The sequence below is a fragment of the Eucalyptus grandis genome, chromosome 4 (genome assembly GCF_016545825.1).
Source record: "Eucalyptus grandis isolate ANBG69807.140 chromosome 4, ASM1654582v1, whole genome shotgun sequence".
NCBI lineage: Eukaryota > Viridiplantae > Streptophyta > Magnoliopsida > Myrtales > Myrtaceae > Eucalyptus > Eucalyptus grandis.
Window position 1 is genome coordinate 35942210 of NC_052615.1, and position 18224 is coordinate 35960433.

The 18224-nt window shown below is 38.8% G+C and overlaps 1 protein-coding gene across 2 annotated transcripts; it reads left to right on the forward strand.

Moving 5' to 3' along the window:
* The first annotated feature begins 10477 nt into the window (after positions 1 to 10477).
* Positions 10478 to 12389, forward strand: LOC120292443 (probable alkaline/neutral invertase F). 2 transcript variants are annotated; one of them, XM_039310621.1, is made up of 2 exons: positions 10478 to 11201; positions 11302 to 12389. In XM_039310621.1, exons 1-2 carry the CDS (start codon positions 11163 to 11165, stop codon positions 11830 to 11832), a joined length of 570 nt encoding a protein of 189 aa, XP_039166555.1. In that variant the 5' UTR covers positions 10478 to 11162; the 3' UTR covers positions 11833 to 12389. The 2 variants fall into 2 exon arrangements, with proteins under 2 accessions (XP_039166555.1, XP_039166554.1); XM_039310620.1 differs by having other exon boundaries at positions 10478 to 11058.
* Positions 12390 to 18224: the final 5835 nt, after the last annotated feature.

Sequence of the window (18224 nt, forward strand, 5' to 3'; positions counted from 1 at the left end):
TGACTTAAATTTCTTTTAATTTTTCCAATATTTTTATTATATTTTCTCTTTTTCTTTTTCTTCTCTCTTCTTCTTCTTCCTAGCTAGTTATCTGTGATTGGTTAGGCGAGGTTTGTGAACTCATTGGAGCCTCACTAGGCCGGTGAGGTTGAGCATTGCGGATGGTTGGGCAATGCTCAACCTTACGTAACCACCGTGAAGCTCAGCCTCGCCAGGCCAGGGCAAGGTGACCTTGCCTAGCCGATTGCCAGCAACAGGTTGAGAGAAGGAAGAAAAGAAAAGGAAGTAAAAGGAAAATAAGAAAAGAAAAGAGAAAAAAAAAGTTTAGCTTGATTTTAGAATTATTCTCAAGAACAAAGAAATAACCTTTTTTTGTTTCTTGATTTTGTTCCAAATCTATTCCTTGGGAACAAAAAAGTTATCTAATGGATTTCTATTCATTTTTATTCCAAAAAACAAAAGAATAGAGTGATGCACTATTTGGCACATTATTAAATAGGTCTTAATTGTCTTGATTTCTCTTATTGCTCCTAAAATGTTTAATTTCTTGTAATCCGATTCTCTATGTGAAAATAGGCTTTCGTGTTTCGTAATCACTTATTATAGAGCATTCAAGAATGATAGAGGTGCTCATGTTTGGTAGAGTCATTTATAAGCTTTGCATAGAATCAACACCTGCTACTATCCGTAACTTTCTGAAGATTGCTAGTGAATAATAGTCCGGTTCTTGATTGTTAATCCAAGAGAGCAGATGTAGGCTTGGTAATAAGCCGAATCATTACAACTTCCTAACAAAATGTCCTATCTTTTGATCTCATTTACTTATGTATATGATAGAAACACCGGCTCTTATTAAACTCTTTCTAGTTTTTGCGTCCATTAAAGTTTACTCGCAAGCATTCCGTGAAATGTTTTAAATTTGTTTAAAACAACCTACTGATCTCCTCCAGGTTGTTGTGTCGGTATTAACAATTAGTATCATATCTCCATCGCTTATTTTCCGAAGTCTTGTATTTCGAGTCATAAGATCTTTAGAAATGGCTAACGTCATTGGAGCCTCAGCTACCGAGAGTCAGCCCATCTTGAGGCCTCCAATGTTTGATGGAATTAACTGATCATTATTGGAAATGCCGAATGAAAATGTTACATCCAAACGATTGATTATGAGCTGCTCCTATCAATAGAGTGCCGCCAGCAGCAGCAATCCCTCCAGAAGAATAGACAAAAGGACTCGCTTCAAAAGCTCAAAACTCTTCATATTTTTGAGGGAAAATTCCAAAAATGAACTCAAAGTGTTCTCTTTTTCTCAAATAAGGATATAAAGTGCCATTACTTTCTTAAATAAAGACTGAAGTGACGTTGTTTCAAATGAGGACATGAAGTAGTTATGTTTGTTTCAAATAAGAATCCAAAGTGAAATATATCTGTTGCAAATAAAGACTCGACTTTCCGATGGTCAAGAGTATTTTCGTCATTTGTCATTTTTTCCCTTTTTTTTCTTCCTTTTTCCTTTTTTTTTTTTTTTTTCTTTTGGCTCTTCTTCTTCCTCTTCGCTGGTGGCGGAGGGCCATCGGCGATGCCCAAGGGCTGGGCGAGGGTCGCCCTAGGCTGGCAAGGGCCACTCACGTCGGCCACAAGTGAGGGACAGCCTCGTGTGGGGGCCATTTGCGAGGTTGGTCCGTGCTAGCCCTAAGTGAGGCGACCCTCGCCAAATCTGGCGAGGATCAGTTGTGTGTGAGGCTGACCCTCGCCAAATCTGGAGAGGGTGGCCTCACTAAACCTTACCAAGGGTCGGCGAGGTCGCCTAGCCCTCGCTGGCCACGAGCGAGGTTTGGTGAGGGTCAACCTTGCTTGGGGCTGGCAAGGGTCGATCTCACGGATGGCCCCTGGGCGAGGGTTGCCATGCTCGGGTGAGGTTGTCCCTCCCATGTGGTTGGCATGGATGGCCCTCGTCGCCCTTTGTGGGCATTGCTGGTGGCCGGCCACCGGCTAAGAGAAAGAAGAAGAACCAAAAAAAAAAGAAGAAGGGAAATGCCAAATGACAAAATTACTCTTGATCGGTTGGTAAATTTAGTCGGCCGGCGACCAGCGAGGTCGGGTTCTTGTTTGAAACAACCACAACCACTTGAGGCCCTTATTTGAAACAATCAAAATCATTTTAGATCTTTGTTTAAAACAAAGTCCATTTCGAGTTCTTATTTGAGGAAAATAGATCACTTCGGGTTCTTTTTTGAAATTTTCTCTGTTTCTTATTTTGTCCCCTCTCGTCGTCTAGTTTTTCTTCCTGTGGTCCAGCGGACGGAATATGACATAGACTCGAAGTCACCTTTGAAGTGATGACAGAGTGAGACCAAAATGAGCACCATCTTAGGAAGTTGTGACATATTCATGATGAAGCAAGATGAAAGGACCATTCGAATGTACATGAGGTACGCTGACACAATCGATGGTCTCACCAGTCAAAGCAAGACTTGTGCAAATGCTGAGAATGTTAATAAATTGATACACACTCTTCTCACGGCCGATAAATTGATGCGTTCCAGTAGGGTTGTGGCTCATCCATGAGCAAGTGATCCTTCCGCTTTCCGAAATCCTAGGTCTTCTTGAGTGTTCTAAAATACCCCTTGAAAAGGACAATGCACCTATGTAATGATTGTGGGAGATTGAAACCTCACCGTCAAATCAAAGAGAAATTTATGGTTATGATTAGTCCCATACTTGTATATATAGATGTTTCCTCCCTTGAATTATATCATCTCATTTACAATTGAAAATACACTACTGAGTTTCTCTCTTTAGAGATTTTCTCTACGATGCTTATGAGTCAAATGTGAGTATGGTTGACTCGAGAGAAATCCTAAGACTGCATGAGCTAGGAAATGCTTGATCGACCGACCCATGACACTCTTTCAAAGGAATGGAGTCCTGTCAAGGCTTTTAATTCGTGTCAACCCCTTATTAGTGGATGGGATGATGGGCACTCTACTAGGGCTGTGAGGGGAGCTAGAAAATGATGAGCACAGCGTGAAAAGCAAAGTTGGATTCACCCTCACAGAAGGATGAAGACGGGAGATGAAGACGCATCGTTGTAAACGAGGGGATTCAAGAATCTTACGAGAAAAGGGAAAATATTCAATGGAAAAAGGTCAATGAGGTCAGCTAACCAAAAAGGAGATTTCGGGAAAACAAAGATGATGTTAAAAGGTGAAAAAAAATTACCTGCTTCGAATGCAATAGGCCAGGTTAGACAAAGGGGATTGTCCACTACTTAGAGAAAGGGCCAATTTCATAAAAAAAAACACGAATTTTAAGTGTGGTCCCAAATCTGGCCCAAACTTTATTTTGTCTAAAAAAAGCACGAACTTTAGGTGTTGTTCCAAATATGGCCCGAACTTTATTTTGTCTAAAAAAAAAAGCACGAACATTAGGTGTTGTCCCAAACCTGGCTTGAACTTTATTTGAGACAAAATAAAGTAAGTCTATTACAAATAGGCTTCACATCTCTATTTAACTACAAGATGCACACGCTTTTAATATCTCACTTTAAGGCAATGTAATCTTCTGCTTCCAACACAGCTTCTGACATTGCAAACAGCTTGACAATTGTTAATTGATCTAATGGCCCTAGCTATGTGCCTTGTTCCCTAAAATTGAAGTTGCTGAATTATTTTTCTCATGAGAATCATCTATAAAATTCACCTCATTGGAGGGCATACTTAAATTTAACACTTCTTCCAAACACTTGAATGCATCATCGTTTTGCTGTGTTGGATATTATTGCTGACGTGGAAATGTCACATCGAATGACTGTGGGATGAGGGTTAATGGAGGGCCAGACTTGGGACACAAGTGAAAGTTCGTGCTTTTTTGCGACAAAATAAAGTTCGGGCCAAATTTGGGACAATACTTAAAGTTCGTACTTTTTTTTTTAGACAAAATAAAGTTTAGGTTAGATTTGAGACAACACCTAAAGTTCGTGCTTTTTATGGAATTGGCCCCTTAGAGAAAAAGCAATGATAGTTTAAAAAGAAGAAGAAAGCCTCAATTGAGTGACTTGGAGCGACACTCAATGTGAATCGCACGACGATGACATGGCGGCAAGCGCACCTCTCATTGATGGTCCAACTACAAGTCGAAGAAGACGAGGCAGATGCCTTGGAACTTTCTTAAGATGAGATCATTAATTATTAAATGATGTTTTTTTATAAGTACATAATAATTTGTAGAGAAAATCCTTGAGCTAAAGAAAGAAGCTCCTGAACTGAAGCAGAAGATAGGAATTGTACAAAGATGAGCTTGTGTTGCTGCTCAAGGAACTTCGCATTTGTTTAGATAGAGCAAGACGTGCAAAGGAAAGCAACTCTTGTTTGCTTTTGTCAAGGCTGGATCTTGTGATATGTGCAACAAATTTTCTTTGGGCTAAGAAACTCTCGAGAATTGTCTCACCGGTTTTGATCTATGAAAAATCTTTCACCAAAGGCTGCATTTTGATTTTATTAGAGGAGAGTCAGGTTTTGAGTTTGGATAGAAAATGTCAAATGTAAGGATGAGTTTTATTTATCAGCTTGTATTTACAGCCTTGACAATCAATATTAGGGTGACTTAAAGACTAGGGTCCATTTTGTTCGGCTTTGGGCAAATGTCATTGGGAAAATGCAAATACCTTTGAGCTAAAGGGGTTTGTGAAAATACAAATAGCATTTAGTAAATTGTAGTTTTAAAGTGCATTGTGAAAGGACCTTAACTTAAACATCGTTTGGTAAAAATTACATTTTGTAAAAGATTTTTGCTAAGTTTTATGTATAATTTTTTTTTTTAATATAGCCACCGGCGGTCGGATCCGGCTATCGAACAGCCTCACCTAAGGTCGTGACCCAAGCGGATGTTTGGGTTGGCGACCTCGGCGAGGTCGCTTGTTGTTGTCGGACCTTAGGTGCCGTTGCCTGAGTTGAGCGGCCGTCGCTTGGGTCGCGCAACCCAAGTGCTGCACTGGTGTGCGACCCGGGCGACGACCGCTGGGTCGCGAACCTAGGCGCCATCACCGGGTCGCGCGACCCGGCGTCGTCACGAGGTTTGGTGACCTCAAGCCTCCATTGCCTAGGTCGTGCGAACCCGGGCGACCACCACTTGAGGTTGCTGGACCTCGGGCGACGCCTAGGTCGCGCAACCCAAACGCCTGAGATCGCCGAATGGCCGCAACCCCCAGGCGATGGTCGGCTGGCACGGGCAACTCTTTGGCTAGCAATCATCGGCCTTCGTTCGTTTCTCCGAAGAAGATGAATAGTATCGTGGGACTTGCATTCCAAAGATGTAACTTTCCAAAGTACCTCTAGAGCTACATTGGGTTAAAAGCCTTTAGAGCCATTTGGAGATATAATTGCATCTTGCTAAAGTCGCCCAAAAAATCGAACTAAACGCGTTTGCATTTGGCCAAGGGACTTTAGAGTCCCAAAGCCCCTACCAAATGCCAAACCAAACGGGGCCTAACCACTACTGAGTGTAAATCACACCATAATTTAATCAATGATATAATCTGGACACTAGGAACTGGATAGTTTGTGCTCTCGAACTCAAATTATGTCGGAATTCAATCAACGACACAGCCTGTTTTAGGCGTAAGGCTAGAATCTAATCAACAATAATACATTTGGATAGAAAACACAATGCTGGAATTCAATCAATAACGCTGGGCTTATGGAACAACACCAGAATTTAATTGACGATGCTGGATCAAATAGAAATGCACGCTGGAATTTAATCAACAAAGAAAATCCTGGAAACTGTAACTAAAATGCGATAAAGTAAAGATAATTGTTGTGTTGTTCAGGGAAGCTTTTCAATGGTAGGGCTATAGTATTTATGGAGTGGACCGATGTTCCCCAGTCGGTTGCTTTTCCTCGGGTGCTACTCTTCACATTCTTCACGTTTTTCATTTCTTCTCAACGACCTTATCCCTTAACAATCGCTTCTTGATCCGTCAACGACGTTCATGCAACTTGCCTATCAAACAAATAACTACTCCTGCATTTTCCGTAACAATTATTCTCGCTTGAGTTCTAATGCTAATTTTGCTCTATCTTCAAATCTAGTGTACTATCCTCGTAGTGTGACACGTGGCAATCAATCACCTAGCTATTGACTCTAGAGTTGGCTTCTAAAATTCCATTGAGGCTTCGCTTAAGTAGCCTCCACGAAAGCTATTTTACCCTTAACTTTGTGATTCAAAATGAAGCGTTTTACTCAATGTTCTTCTCGTGATTGGCACGTGGTTTCAAGAGTAATTTTAGATGTCAACAAGAATATTTTGTCAATTTGAATTTCTTATAATGACAAATTAGATTTGAGTTATGATCACGAAAATGAGTTCAAAACCCTTTTTGAATTAATGAAGTAACTTGAGTAAATATTTTTTAAAAGTAATGACATTTATCTGATTAATTAAAAAATTGTGAAATCACAGTGATCGGGCTTAAGAAATTTTTTATAATTAGTAATCTCATTTTTCCATTTAAATGTTATATTGGTCGAAAAGTTAAGGCCTATTTGACCAATTACCCATTCATTTAAGGAGTGTATTTTCAACTTTATCCTCCCACCAAGAAAAGGAGTTACGCAACCAAAAAACTCTATTGAAGAATCTTCCAAATATTTAATAAAATATAATCTATGGAGTCATCAGAATATTAGGAAGTGATACATAACTGCCTTCGATATCTGGTAACATTCTTTCACTGTAAAATTATGAGTTAAATCATTCTAATTTATACTAAATTAAATGAATGATGGTCAGTTTTTTCTTAAATTTGAGGACTCTACTTCATTTTCATTAAAGCAATTTACTCATAATTAAATGATTCGGGAGTGTGATAGACATGTTACTTTAGCTTGTGAAGTAAATGGAAGCACCCTACCCAATGAACACTACGTTAGATAAAATTTATGAGGAGTTACAAAATACAGAGCAGCAGATAAATCCTTTTCCTCTTTCTTTAAATTAGAAAATGCTTCGCCGTCCTTAATTCCTACGATCAATCCAATCATTCTCTTCTTTCCAGTTTCCACGGTCTCTCTAAAAAAAAAAAAACTTGAGGAATCTATCATAAACATAAAAAATAATCACCCTAGAAAACCCTAAAAAGTCAACAAAAATATGGCGAAAAAGTGTTTGCACGTCTCCTTTTTCAATAAACATTCATGTTAGTGGGTGGGACTACTAATCATCCCCCACTGGTGTGATTAATTAACTAACTAGTGAAGCACTTAGCAATTTCGTCTTAATCCCTCCACTGCTATAAGCTATTTTCAAGGTCACGTGCGCTTATGCAGCCCAAGACAAGGAATTAGACAATCAAAATAGAAATACTTTTATTACTAGGGATTGATTCCTCCATTCATTATAACATCACTTTTTCTACTCTTTTGTTAGAAAATGTTTAATAGTTGTGACATGTGAAAGTCACATTCGACAGTCTAACTAAATGAGAGAATATTCTGGACCTCGTGGACAGGAAATTAAAAAATAAATATATTAGTTAATATTAAACAAGCCAACTATCGAAGGGGTTAGTATCACCAAAAGAAAAAAATTCAAACCGTGCATTCACGCTACTTCATAGTAATATTTTTGTCATAAAAAATTTCAAACTGGTACACTGTGATATCTACTCAAGTCTTAAGGCAAATTTAGGGTAAAATTAGGAATTAATAGATTTTTCGAAACATGAGGGAACTCTTAGGGTAACATTTGCAAATTTAGTAGATTTTTTAACTTCCTTAAAACGAAATTGCTTAGGAGACTCATTTATATTGAATTTCTATGTCGGGTCCAAGTCTGTGCCAATCACCTTGTTTGAGACGCGTGTTTCCTGCCACTAATTTGATGAGGATATTGTATGGAAGTTAATAGAAGATAGATTTGTCATGGGCGTACTGATTTGAGATTTTTGTGACACGAAAGTAAGTTCGGGAAAACATGGCATGGGAGCACCGGCATGGGATTTCTTTTGCAGTTTGGAAATTAATGCCTAATAAACATGGCACAAGCAAACCGGTTTAAGATTTCTTGTGATGCTAAGTTTTGTACAAGGAGGTGAGGAGCTTGTGGCAATGCCTCTTTTTCTTCCTTTCTCACAGGCCATGGAGTCTCTGCATTCTAGCCTGACGTCGATTACTTCCATGTCGGCCGATTAGGGTGCATTTGTTTGTGTTTCTGTTAAAAAATTATTCCAGGGAACGGAAATAGAAAAAACTATTTCTGTTCCGGGGAACAATTTTGACCAGAAAACGCGTTTGGTAAACTTGTTTCAGGAATAAAAAAGAACCGAAACACGTTTGGTAAATTTGTGTTTTTTTTTTTTTGTTTCTTTTAATTTTTAAATTTTATTTTATTTTCCTTTTTTTCTTTCTTTTTCTTTTTTTTTCTTCTTTTGGCCGGTCGCCGGCCTCGGCCATGGCTGGCGACCGGCCGACGAGGGCCGGCGTCCTCGCCCAGCCACTGCGATGCTCCGGTGAGGTTGCTGGCCCTCGATGGTGTCGCCGAGGCCCTCGACAGCCGGTCGCCGGTCATGGCGAGGCCGGCGACCGGCCAAAGAAAAAGGAAGAAGAAAAGAAAGAAGAGAGAGAAAATTTATTACTCCAAATTGTTCTAGAAACAAGAAGCAAGTTTTTTTTTTTTTTTTTATTTATGTTCCAAATGTGTTAAAGGAACAGAAAAATAGATTTGAAACAAAAATGCAAACAAATGCGTTTTTGTTCTTTTTTTGTTCCCCGAAACAAAACAAAAAAAAAAGGATTTTGCTTATAAACAGAAAAAAGAAATACAAACAACCAGCCCCTTAGTGATCGAGATTAATCAATTAAATCAAGGTCGCGGAGGGGGCCAGTCTAGTGGTTGGGACTATGTGATATCTGCGTCATCCCCCTCGCCCCGACATCGTCTTTACGGCGTGCTGTTCCTGTTTTTCTGTTACTACGTTTTTTTTTTGTCTTGACCTCATTCCGTCATCTACCAAGGAATGCGGACCATAAGTTGGTCACGAGCTCAGCTAACCACGGCCGAGAAAAGAAAGGGGAAAATGATGCAGACACCCTGATCATTATCGTTGTCGATGATTGGAGCTTGGACCCTTCTGCTCCAGCATCAATAATTACAAACTTTTGTATAGCCTGAACCAGGCACTGGTTGCCCTTCTCGATGAGCAGTGCTGAGGATCCAAATGTTTGAGGGAACGTTAATCAGTTGATTAGTGTGCGAGGTGCTCTTTGGTTAGATGAGGGTGCGCATGCGCAACATGTGAGAGGGGTTTGATCAGTTGTTTAGACCATAGGAGATATCCAAGACGGATGCCGTAGATGATGTTGTCCAATTCGTCCGAGAAATAAACACGTGCTTGCGTACAAATGCAAGCATGTTTTCAAAACCGTCTTCGTGAAAAGACAAGTTCTCATACCGACTTGATTGACAATTTCAAAAATCTTGATGTTTTAGCTACTGGCATTAGCCATCTACCATAAAAATCACAATCCCGTTGTGAAATGTTCAAGTTGAGCCATGATTACTTGGAATCGAGTCATGATTACTTTGGATTGAGGCACATGGTTAGCAAGCACGTCATTGCATCCCCACCGAGACACTAGCAATTAGGTTTTCTATTCATTCCTTAGTCGAGGAAGTGGATGTGGCATGTGAATAAGATCATAAACGAAGTCATTCGGGGTAATGATGAAGCAGAAAATATAGACTTTGCATGAGTGCGAGAACTTGGGATTGTTCTTCTCTCTATTCATTGCTTTCGGCTAGGAAACGAGGAAACGATTTCTAGGCATGAATGCTTCTATCCACACACGCTTAGATAACTAGACTTACGGTGCACGCAAAGGTTAATGTAATTGTAGCATGTAGAAGATGACATAAAATAGCATTTGATTACCAAATCAGAATCAGAATGAACCTAATCAAACAAAAAATTATGATCTCCTAATTGGTTATATTCATCGGCGCGAGCAAGAGTAGAAGTGAACATCATATAAAATGAATTTGAATAGAATTGAAATGCGCTAGTTCATTTTATTGTAGCGAGACTACTTGGATAGCTCGTGTAAAATGATGTTTTGACTTTGTACCGAGGGTGTTTCGCTATGAACTAGTCGTCTACTGAGTATGACATTGCCTTGAGAGAGTTCATCATAGGATTTAGAGAAAAGTGTGAAAGTTATAAGGATAGACATCATATACATTTAACAAAACCCTAGAAAGTACACCCCGCCCCAGGGCCCCGGGTGGGGGGATGGAAAATCTACAAGAGGTGCCCGTTCTCAGAATTTGAGAACTTACAAAGGCATCCAAGGTCCCCGAGTTTGGCTGGCAGGTAAGCACGTGTTTTGTGGATCTAAGATTCAAAACCACAGTGTAAACCTAAACACCCATTTGATTTTGACATGCGTGGCCTGCATGGCTTGAAACATCTCTCTCTCTCTCTCTCTCTCTCTCTCTCCCTCTCTCTCACATCAGCAACGACTCAGCAAAAGAGTCCAGCTGAACAAGATAATCCTCCGTCCTCAGAAGCTGCAGATATTCCTCTTAGAGCTTCTCGAGCGTCCCGTTCTGGTCTTTTGCTGGTTCTTTTTCGGGTGGGTACTCAGGACAATGAGGGTTGGCAGTACTGTCGTCATTTGCCCCGTTAAAAAATTAATGGTGACCGCGATCTTGCGGATCTCCAACAAAGAAGCCGTATAGCCCAGCAGTTTCATCTGACCTAACATGAGCCACTTCCCTGCCAAGTAACCCTCCTTGACTGGAGGACCAGCTAATCGCAGTGTTGCAGTCGAAACTGTAGTTTCTAGGTAACGGGAAGGACGTGGTAACCCCAATGGCCTTGGGAAGATGAACTATGGGCCTCTCCATGGCCTCCGCGGATGCTTTATTAGGGCTCTTCTAGTTGTTGTGCTTCGATTTCTTGGTGCTCTCTTTAGTGGATTTGGCGGTCGTTTTCCTCCTCTTAGTGCGGGTGAACGATGCGCCGGGCGGGTGTCTTGACTTCTCAGGAGCCTTTTGCTGAGGTGGGTGTTCCAGTAATTCTTGCTCTCGTTATCGGTTCGACTGAGGAGCCTACTGGCAATGAGACACCAGCGGTTGCCAAGAAGGGAGTGCAATCTGATTTGGCATGACAGCTCCCCTTGAATCTGTTCCATTCGGCTTCTCGGTTTGGTCTACGCTGCCATCAGCCGATTTTTTCATCGCACTTTTGCATTTGTCTCTGGAGTGTGGTTTCTTGCTGATATTTTTTTATGTATGAATTTCAGGTCTTTGTTAGAGATTTTGTACCTAGTGGATTGGCTTGCCTGATGAAAAAAGAGATGGAACCAGAAATTGTGAAGAACTTCCTGTTAAGGACCCTTCATCCCAAGGCTGGGAAAAGAGAATCGATAACTTCACTCTTGGAGAAGGAGTCATGCCTGAGAGCTTCAAAGTCGGTTTTGACTTGCAAGACAAAAAAGGAGAGACTAGTGGCGGATTTTGGCGGCAGTGCGATAGGAAGAGTCGCACCTGTTGATTCAGGGTTCTGGTGGATCATACTTACAAAGTGCGCGCATGATTATTCCCTTGCAGACCTGCCAGTTGTGCAGAAAGGAATGAAGCTGATACTTATCCTTTGCCTATCTTATGGATTTGACACATTCCCAACGCTTCTTTGCGCAGATGGTTGTAGCATGATTGAAAAAGAATGGCGAGTTTTCTCATCGTTCTTTTTCTTGAGTTTTATTGAGCTAAAACTTGTCAAAATGGCTGCGCGCATGCTTGGCATATCCGAGGAATTAAGAATTCACTTTTAGTTTGTTTAGTTACTGTTGTATCGAGAGTTGAATCCTACCTCTCAGAGCATCATCTGATGCAGGCTAGAGAAGATCATTACGTGGCGCTAAGGTTTCTATCCCCAGTAGCCTTCAGAGCAAACCAATACCAATTGCATTTTTTAATGGCTGCAGCCATGCTTAAGCAACGCAACGCAACCTAAATTATTAATTTTGTAGCTAGTCTATCTTACGTCTACTCCGTAAAGCAACATGTGATGGTGATGGATAAAAAGTGCAAATGGGAGCTAGAGACCGGAAGACGACGGTCCGATTGGCGGGTCTTCCATTGGATCCGACAGTCGCCTGACACCAAGAAAGCAGAGGAAGCATCGCCTTAAAAATCGGAACTTTTTTTCCTCAAAGAGCGAGGTGCGCGAAGTGATACGAGCTGGAAGGAGTGCTTGAGGCTGGAGTTGGAGCGCAGCGCGTCGAGGAGAAGCTGTTCCCATGGTGCCGTCGCCGTTGGACTGGCCATGTTTCTGATTCTTCCACTCTGCTTTGGGGATAACTGGACAACAATTCATATGTTTCTTCTTGTTTTGGAATAAAATTTATGTTTCCCCAACATATTTTCTTAATTTTTACCAAAATATAGTTATGCTTTTTTTTTTGGCAACAAGAAGATTTGTGCACGTCTAAGTTACATATAAAAGAAGTTTGATTTTCATTTTTGGCTCTCCTGCAATCATGTCATTTATATACAAAATGGGGAAAATTGTTAGATAAGCTCCAAACCTGTTGCATTGGTGTCAATTTAGTCATAATTTTTTAACTTGGTATCAATTTAGTTATTCTAACTAATTTTAACTAGACATTACTGATGTGAATGCTGGTCGGCTTAGGTGATATCACCAACTATTTTTAATAACATTTTAATAGTTTTTAATTTTCTCTCCTTCTTCTTCTTCCTTTTATTGGTGAGAAGAAAGGAGAGAAAAATTAAAAAAATAAAAATTATTAAAATATATCCACATTAGTGTTGCCGATTCCACGTAAACCGGCTAATATCTATGTCAACAATATCTGACCAAAATTAGTTGGAATGATTGAATTGACATCAAGTTAAAATGTTTAAGACTAAATTGACACAAATGCAATAGGTTTATGACTGTTTTGATACTTTCCCTACAAAGCGATAAAAACTTATTGGAAAACCCTGGCGATTCTACTAATGTGTGTATTATTGGTCGATAGATGTGCAAGTAATATGTAATTCATGATCCAACAAATCCGTTAAAGTAAGGATTGCTCTGCCACCATCAAGGGCGAGCAAGGTATTGGAGGCCAATGTGTCTGAAAGCTGGCTGGACTAAGTAGAGCTTGAACAAATATAATAAAATGAGAAATTTGTGAGGACTTGGATGAATCAAGGAAAAGTGAACAGTTGAGTGGAACCAGCATCGCCAATATGTTTGCAAGAACCGAAGATAGTAGGTGAACAGTTGTTTCGGTGAAAAAAGCAAAAATACAACGGGTTGAAGGAGTCGAAGTTGTGTGATGTGCTTTTATTATCTAAATAGAATTAATACCCTGAAAAATCCTAAATTGGTACAGCTGTGACAAATTTATCCTAAATTATTTTTTGATCATGAAAAACCTAAACTGTTATACTTATGACAAATTTATCCCGATTGACCATAAAAAAACCCTAAACTGATACATTTATGACAAATTTACCCAAAACTAATTTATTCGACCGCAAAAAACCATAAACTGGTAAATTTGTAATAAATATACCATCCGCTAAATTGGATTAATACTACAAAAAAAATCACAAAAATTGTAAACTGTGACAAATGATGGTATATCAGTCAACTGCATGTGTCATTTAACTTAATAATTTGACTGTAAAATTTAACAAAAACTAATAGAGGATAAATTTGTCACAAGTGACCAGTTTGGGTAAAATTTATCAAATGTATATTAGTTTGGGGTTTTTGGTGATCGAAAAAATAGTTTAGGGTAAATTTGTCATAGGTGTACCAGTTTGGGGTTTTTAGGATATTAATTCATCTAAATAAGAAGACTAGAAGCTCTCTTGGATAGATTTGAAATTCAAATTAGCGGTTAATAACCAGGTTCAGGGTCTAGAAGTTGCAGCAGAAAATCAACAGTCGCATTTTCTGCAAGCAGTTAAACAGTCAATTCACAACTTGATAGAGGTAGACAGACTCCATTTCAGGAAACCTCCTTTGTGCCTAGCAATAATAGTTTGTATGAGGAGACTGCAGGCCGGTAAAGGTGATCTTCTGTCCAACGACTAATTCAAGCTTGGGAGAATATGAAAATGATTTAAATAAAGACTGCTGAAGGACCTGGCGGAATTGAGGAAGCTTCAACTCCCTAAAATGTTAACTGCCTGTAATCTGCTTGGGATAGACCGTTTAAGAGTGATAGAGGTGCTTGTGTTTGGTAGAGTGATTCATAAGCTTTGTGTAGAATCAACACCTGCTACTATCCGTAACTTTCTGAAGATTGCTAGCAAATTCCAGTCTGATTCTTGACTGTTAATCTAAGTGAGTAGATGTAGGCTTGATTATAAGTTCAATCATTACAATTTCCTCTTAAAATGTTCTATCCTTTAAACTCATTTACTTGCGTATCCGATAGAAGTACCGGCTCTTATTAAACTCTTTCTAGTTTTTTACTTCTATTAAAGTTTACTTGCAAACATTTCGTGAAATGTTTTAAATTTATTTAAAACAACCTGTTGATCCCCTCTAGGTTGTTGTGTCGGCATTAACAATTAGTATCATAACTCAATTGCTTATTTTTTGAAGGGTCCTATTTCAAAGCATAAAGATCTTTTGAAATGGCTAACATCATTGGACCCTCAGCTGTTAAGTGTCAACCCATCTTGAGGCCTCCAGTGTTTCAAGGAATTGACTTGATGATTATTGGAAATGCCGAATGAAAATGTTACATCCAAACGATTGATTACGAGCAGCTCCTATCAATAGAGTACCGCCAGCAGCAGCAATCCCCTAGAAGAATAGACAAAAGGACTTACTTTAAAAGCTCAAAACTCTTCATATTTTTATTTTATTTTATTTTTTCCTCTTCGTCATCTAGTTTTTCTCCCTGTGGTCCAGCGAACGGAATATGAAATAGACACGAAGTCACTTTTGAAGAGATGATAGAGTGAGACCAAAATGAACACCATCTTAGGAAGCTATCACATATTCGTGATGAGTTATAATGAAAGGACCATTCGAATGTACACGAGGTACGTTGACGTAATCGATGGTCTTGCTAGTCAAAGTAAGATTTGTGCAAATCTAGAGAATGTTGACAAATTGATACATGCTCTTGTCATGGCTTGATAAATTGATGTGTTCCAGAAGGATTGTGGCTCATCTATGAGTAATCGATTCTTCAATTTCACGAAACCATTAGTGTTCTAAAATACTCATCGGAAAGGGATAATGCACCTACGTAATGACTACAGAGATTTAAACTCTGTTGTTAGACTAAAGAGGAGATCTATAATTATGGTTAGCCTCATACTTGTATATATAGGGAGATTTCCTCCCGAATTGTATCATCTCATTCACAAGTAAAAAATATACTAATGAGCTTCTCTCTTTAAAAAATCTTTTTACGATTCCTGTTAGTGAGTCAAGTGTGATTATGATTGACTTGGGAGAAATCTTAAAGCCGTATGAGTTAAGGAACACTAGATTGATCAACCCGTGACACTCTTTCAAAGAAATAGAGTCATGTTAAGGCTTTAATTCGTGTCAACCCACTAGTAATGGATGGGATGATGGGCACTCTACCGGGGCTGTAAGGTGAGCTGGAAAGTGATGAGCGCAGCATGAAAAGCAAAGTTGGATTCAAGAATCTTACGAGAAAAGGGAAAAAAATTCATGGAAAAAGGTCGATGAGGACGGCTAACCAAAAAGGAGATTTCGTGAAAACAAAGATGATGTTAAAAGGTGAAGAAGAATTACCTGCTTTGAACGCAAAAGGCCAAGTCAGATAAAGGTGGATTGTCCACTGCTCAAGAGAAAGGAAGTAGAGTTCAAAGAGAGGAAGAAAGCCTCAATTGAATGACTTGAAGTGACACTCACTGTGAATCAAGCGACGAAGATATAACAGAGCAAGCGCATCTCTCTTTGATGGTCCAACTGCCAGTCGAAGAGGACGAGGTAGATGCCTCTTAATTTTCTTAAGACGAGATCATAAATTGTTAAATGATGTTTTTTTTAATAACTACATAATAATTTGTAGAGAAAATCGCCGAGCTAAAAAAGAGGTTCCTGAACTGAAGCAGAAGATATGTATTGCACAAAGATGAGCTTGAGTTGCTGCTCATGGAGCTTCGCATTTGTTAAGATAGAGGAAGACGTGCGAAGGAAAGCAACTCTCGTTTCCTTCTGTCAAGGCTGAATCTTGTGACACGTGCAACAAATTTTCTTTGGGCTAAGAAACTCTCGATAATATTTTGTCAATTTGAATTTCTTATAATGACAAATTAGATTTGAGTTACGATCATGAAAAAACCCTTTTGGATTAATGAAGTAATTCGAGTAAATAATTTTTAAAAGTAATTATATTTATGTGATCAATTAAAAAGTTGCGAGATCACAATGATTGGGTTTAAGAAATTTTCGATAATTATTAGTATCATTTTTCCTTTAAATTTTATATTAGTTGAAAAGTTAAGCCTGTCTGATCAACTACCCATTCATTTAAGGAGGGTCTTTTCAACCTTATCCTTCCACCAAGAAAAGGAGTAACGCAACTGAAAAACTCTATTGAAGAAGTGATATACGCCTACTTTTGATATCCACTAACATTCTTTCACCGTAAAATTATGAGTTAAATCGTTTCAATTTGTACTAAATTAAATGAATGATGGTCAATTTATCTTAAATTTAAGGACTACTTCATTTTCAATAAATAATTTACTTAGATTCAAATGATTCAGTGTAACAGACATATTACTTTAGCTTGTGAAGTAAATGGAAGCATGAATTATGACTTTCGAAATATTTTTCTACCTTTATTCACTATTCCCATTTCTCCAACGATTAATTCTTAATTCATCCATTATATGAAACACCCTGCCCAATGAACACTAATTTAGATAAAATTTATGAGAAGTTACAAAATACAGAGCAGCAGATAAATCTTTTTCTTCTTTCTTTTGATTAGAAAATGCTTCGCCATCATTAATTTCTACAGTCAATCCAATCAGTCTCTCCTTTCCAGTTTCCACGGTCTCTCTAGAAAAAAAAAAAACTTGAGGAATCTATCATACACATAAAAAATAATCAACCTAGGAAACCCTAAAGTCAACAAAAATATGACGAAAAAGTGTTTGCACGTCTCCTTTTCCAATAAACATTCATGTTAGTGGGTGGGACTACGAATCATCTCCCACTGGTGTGATTAATTAACTAATTAGTGAAGCACTTAGCAATTTTGTCTTAATCCCTTCACTTGCTATAAGCTATTTTCAAGATCACGTGCGCTTATGCAGCCCAAGACAAGGGAGTAGACAATCAAAATATAAATACTTTTATTACTAGGAATTGATTCCTTCATTCATTAAAATATATACTTCACTTTTTCTACTCTTTTGTTAGAAAATGTTAAATAGTTGTGAAATGTAAAAGTCACATTCGACAATCTAACTACACGAGAGAATATTCTGGACCTTGTCGACCGGAAATTAAAAAATAAATATATTAGTTAATATCAAACAAGCCAACCATTGCAGGGTTAGTATCACAAAAAATAAAATAAAATTTCAGACCGGTACACACCATAATAAATCTACTCAAGTCTTAGGGCAAAGTAAAATTAGGAATTAGTAGATATTTTCAAAACATGAGAGAACTCTTTGGGTAAAATTTGTAGATTTAGTAGAATTTTTAACTTCCTCAAAACGAAGTCGCTTAGGAGACTCATTTATATTGAATTTCTATGTCCTTGTCCCGTGCCAATCACCTTGTTCACGACATGTGTTTCCATGCCACTAATTTGAAGAGGATATTGTATGGAAGTTTATAGAATATGAATTTGTCATGAGCATACTAATTTGGGATTTTTTTGTGACACAAAAGTCAGTTTGGGGAAAACATGGCATGGGAGGACTGGCATGGGATTTCTTTTGCAATTCGGAGCGGCACGAGCAAATCGGTTTGAGATTTCTTGTGGTGCTAAGTTTTGTACAAGGAGGTGAGGAGCTTGGGCGAATGCCTCTTTTTCTTCCTTTCTCACGGGCCATGGAGTCTCTGCATTCTAGCCTGACGTCGGTTACTTCCATGTCGGCCCGATTGGTAATCGAGATTAATTAATTAAATCAAGGTCGCCGTGGGGACCAGTGGAGTGGTTGGGACTATGTAAAATCTGCGTCATCC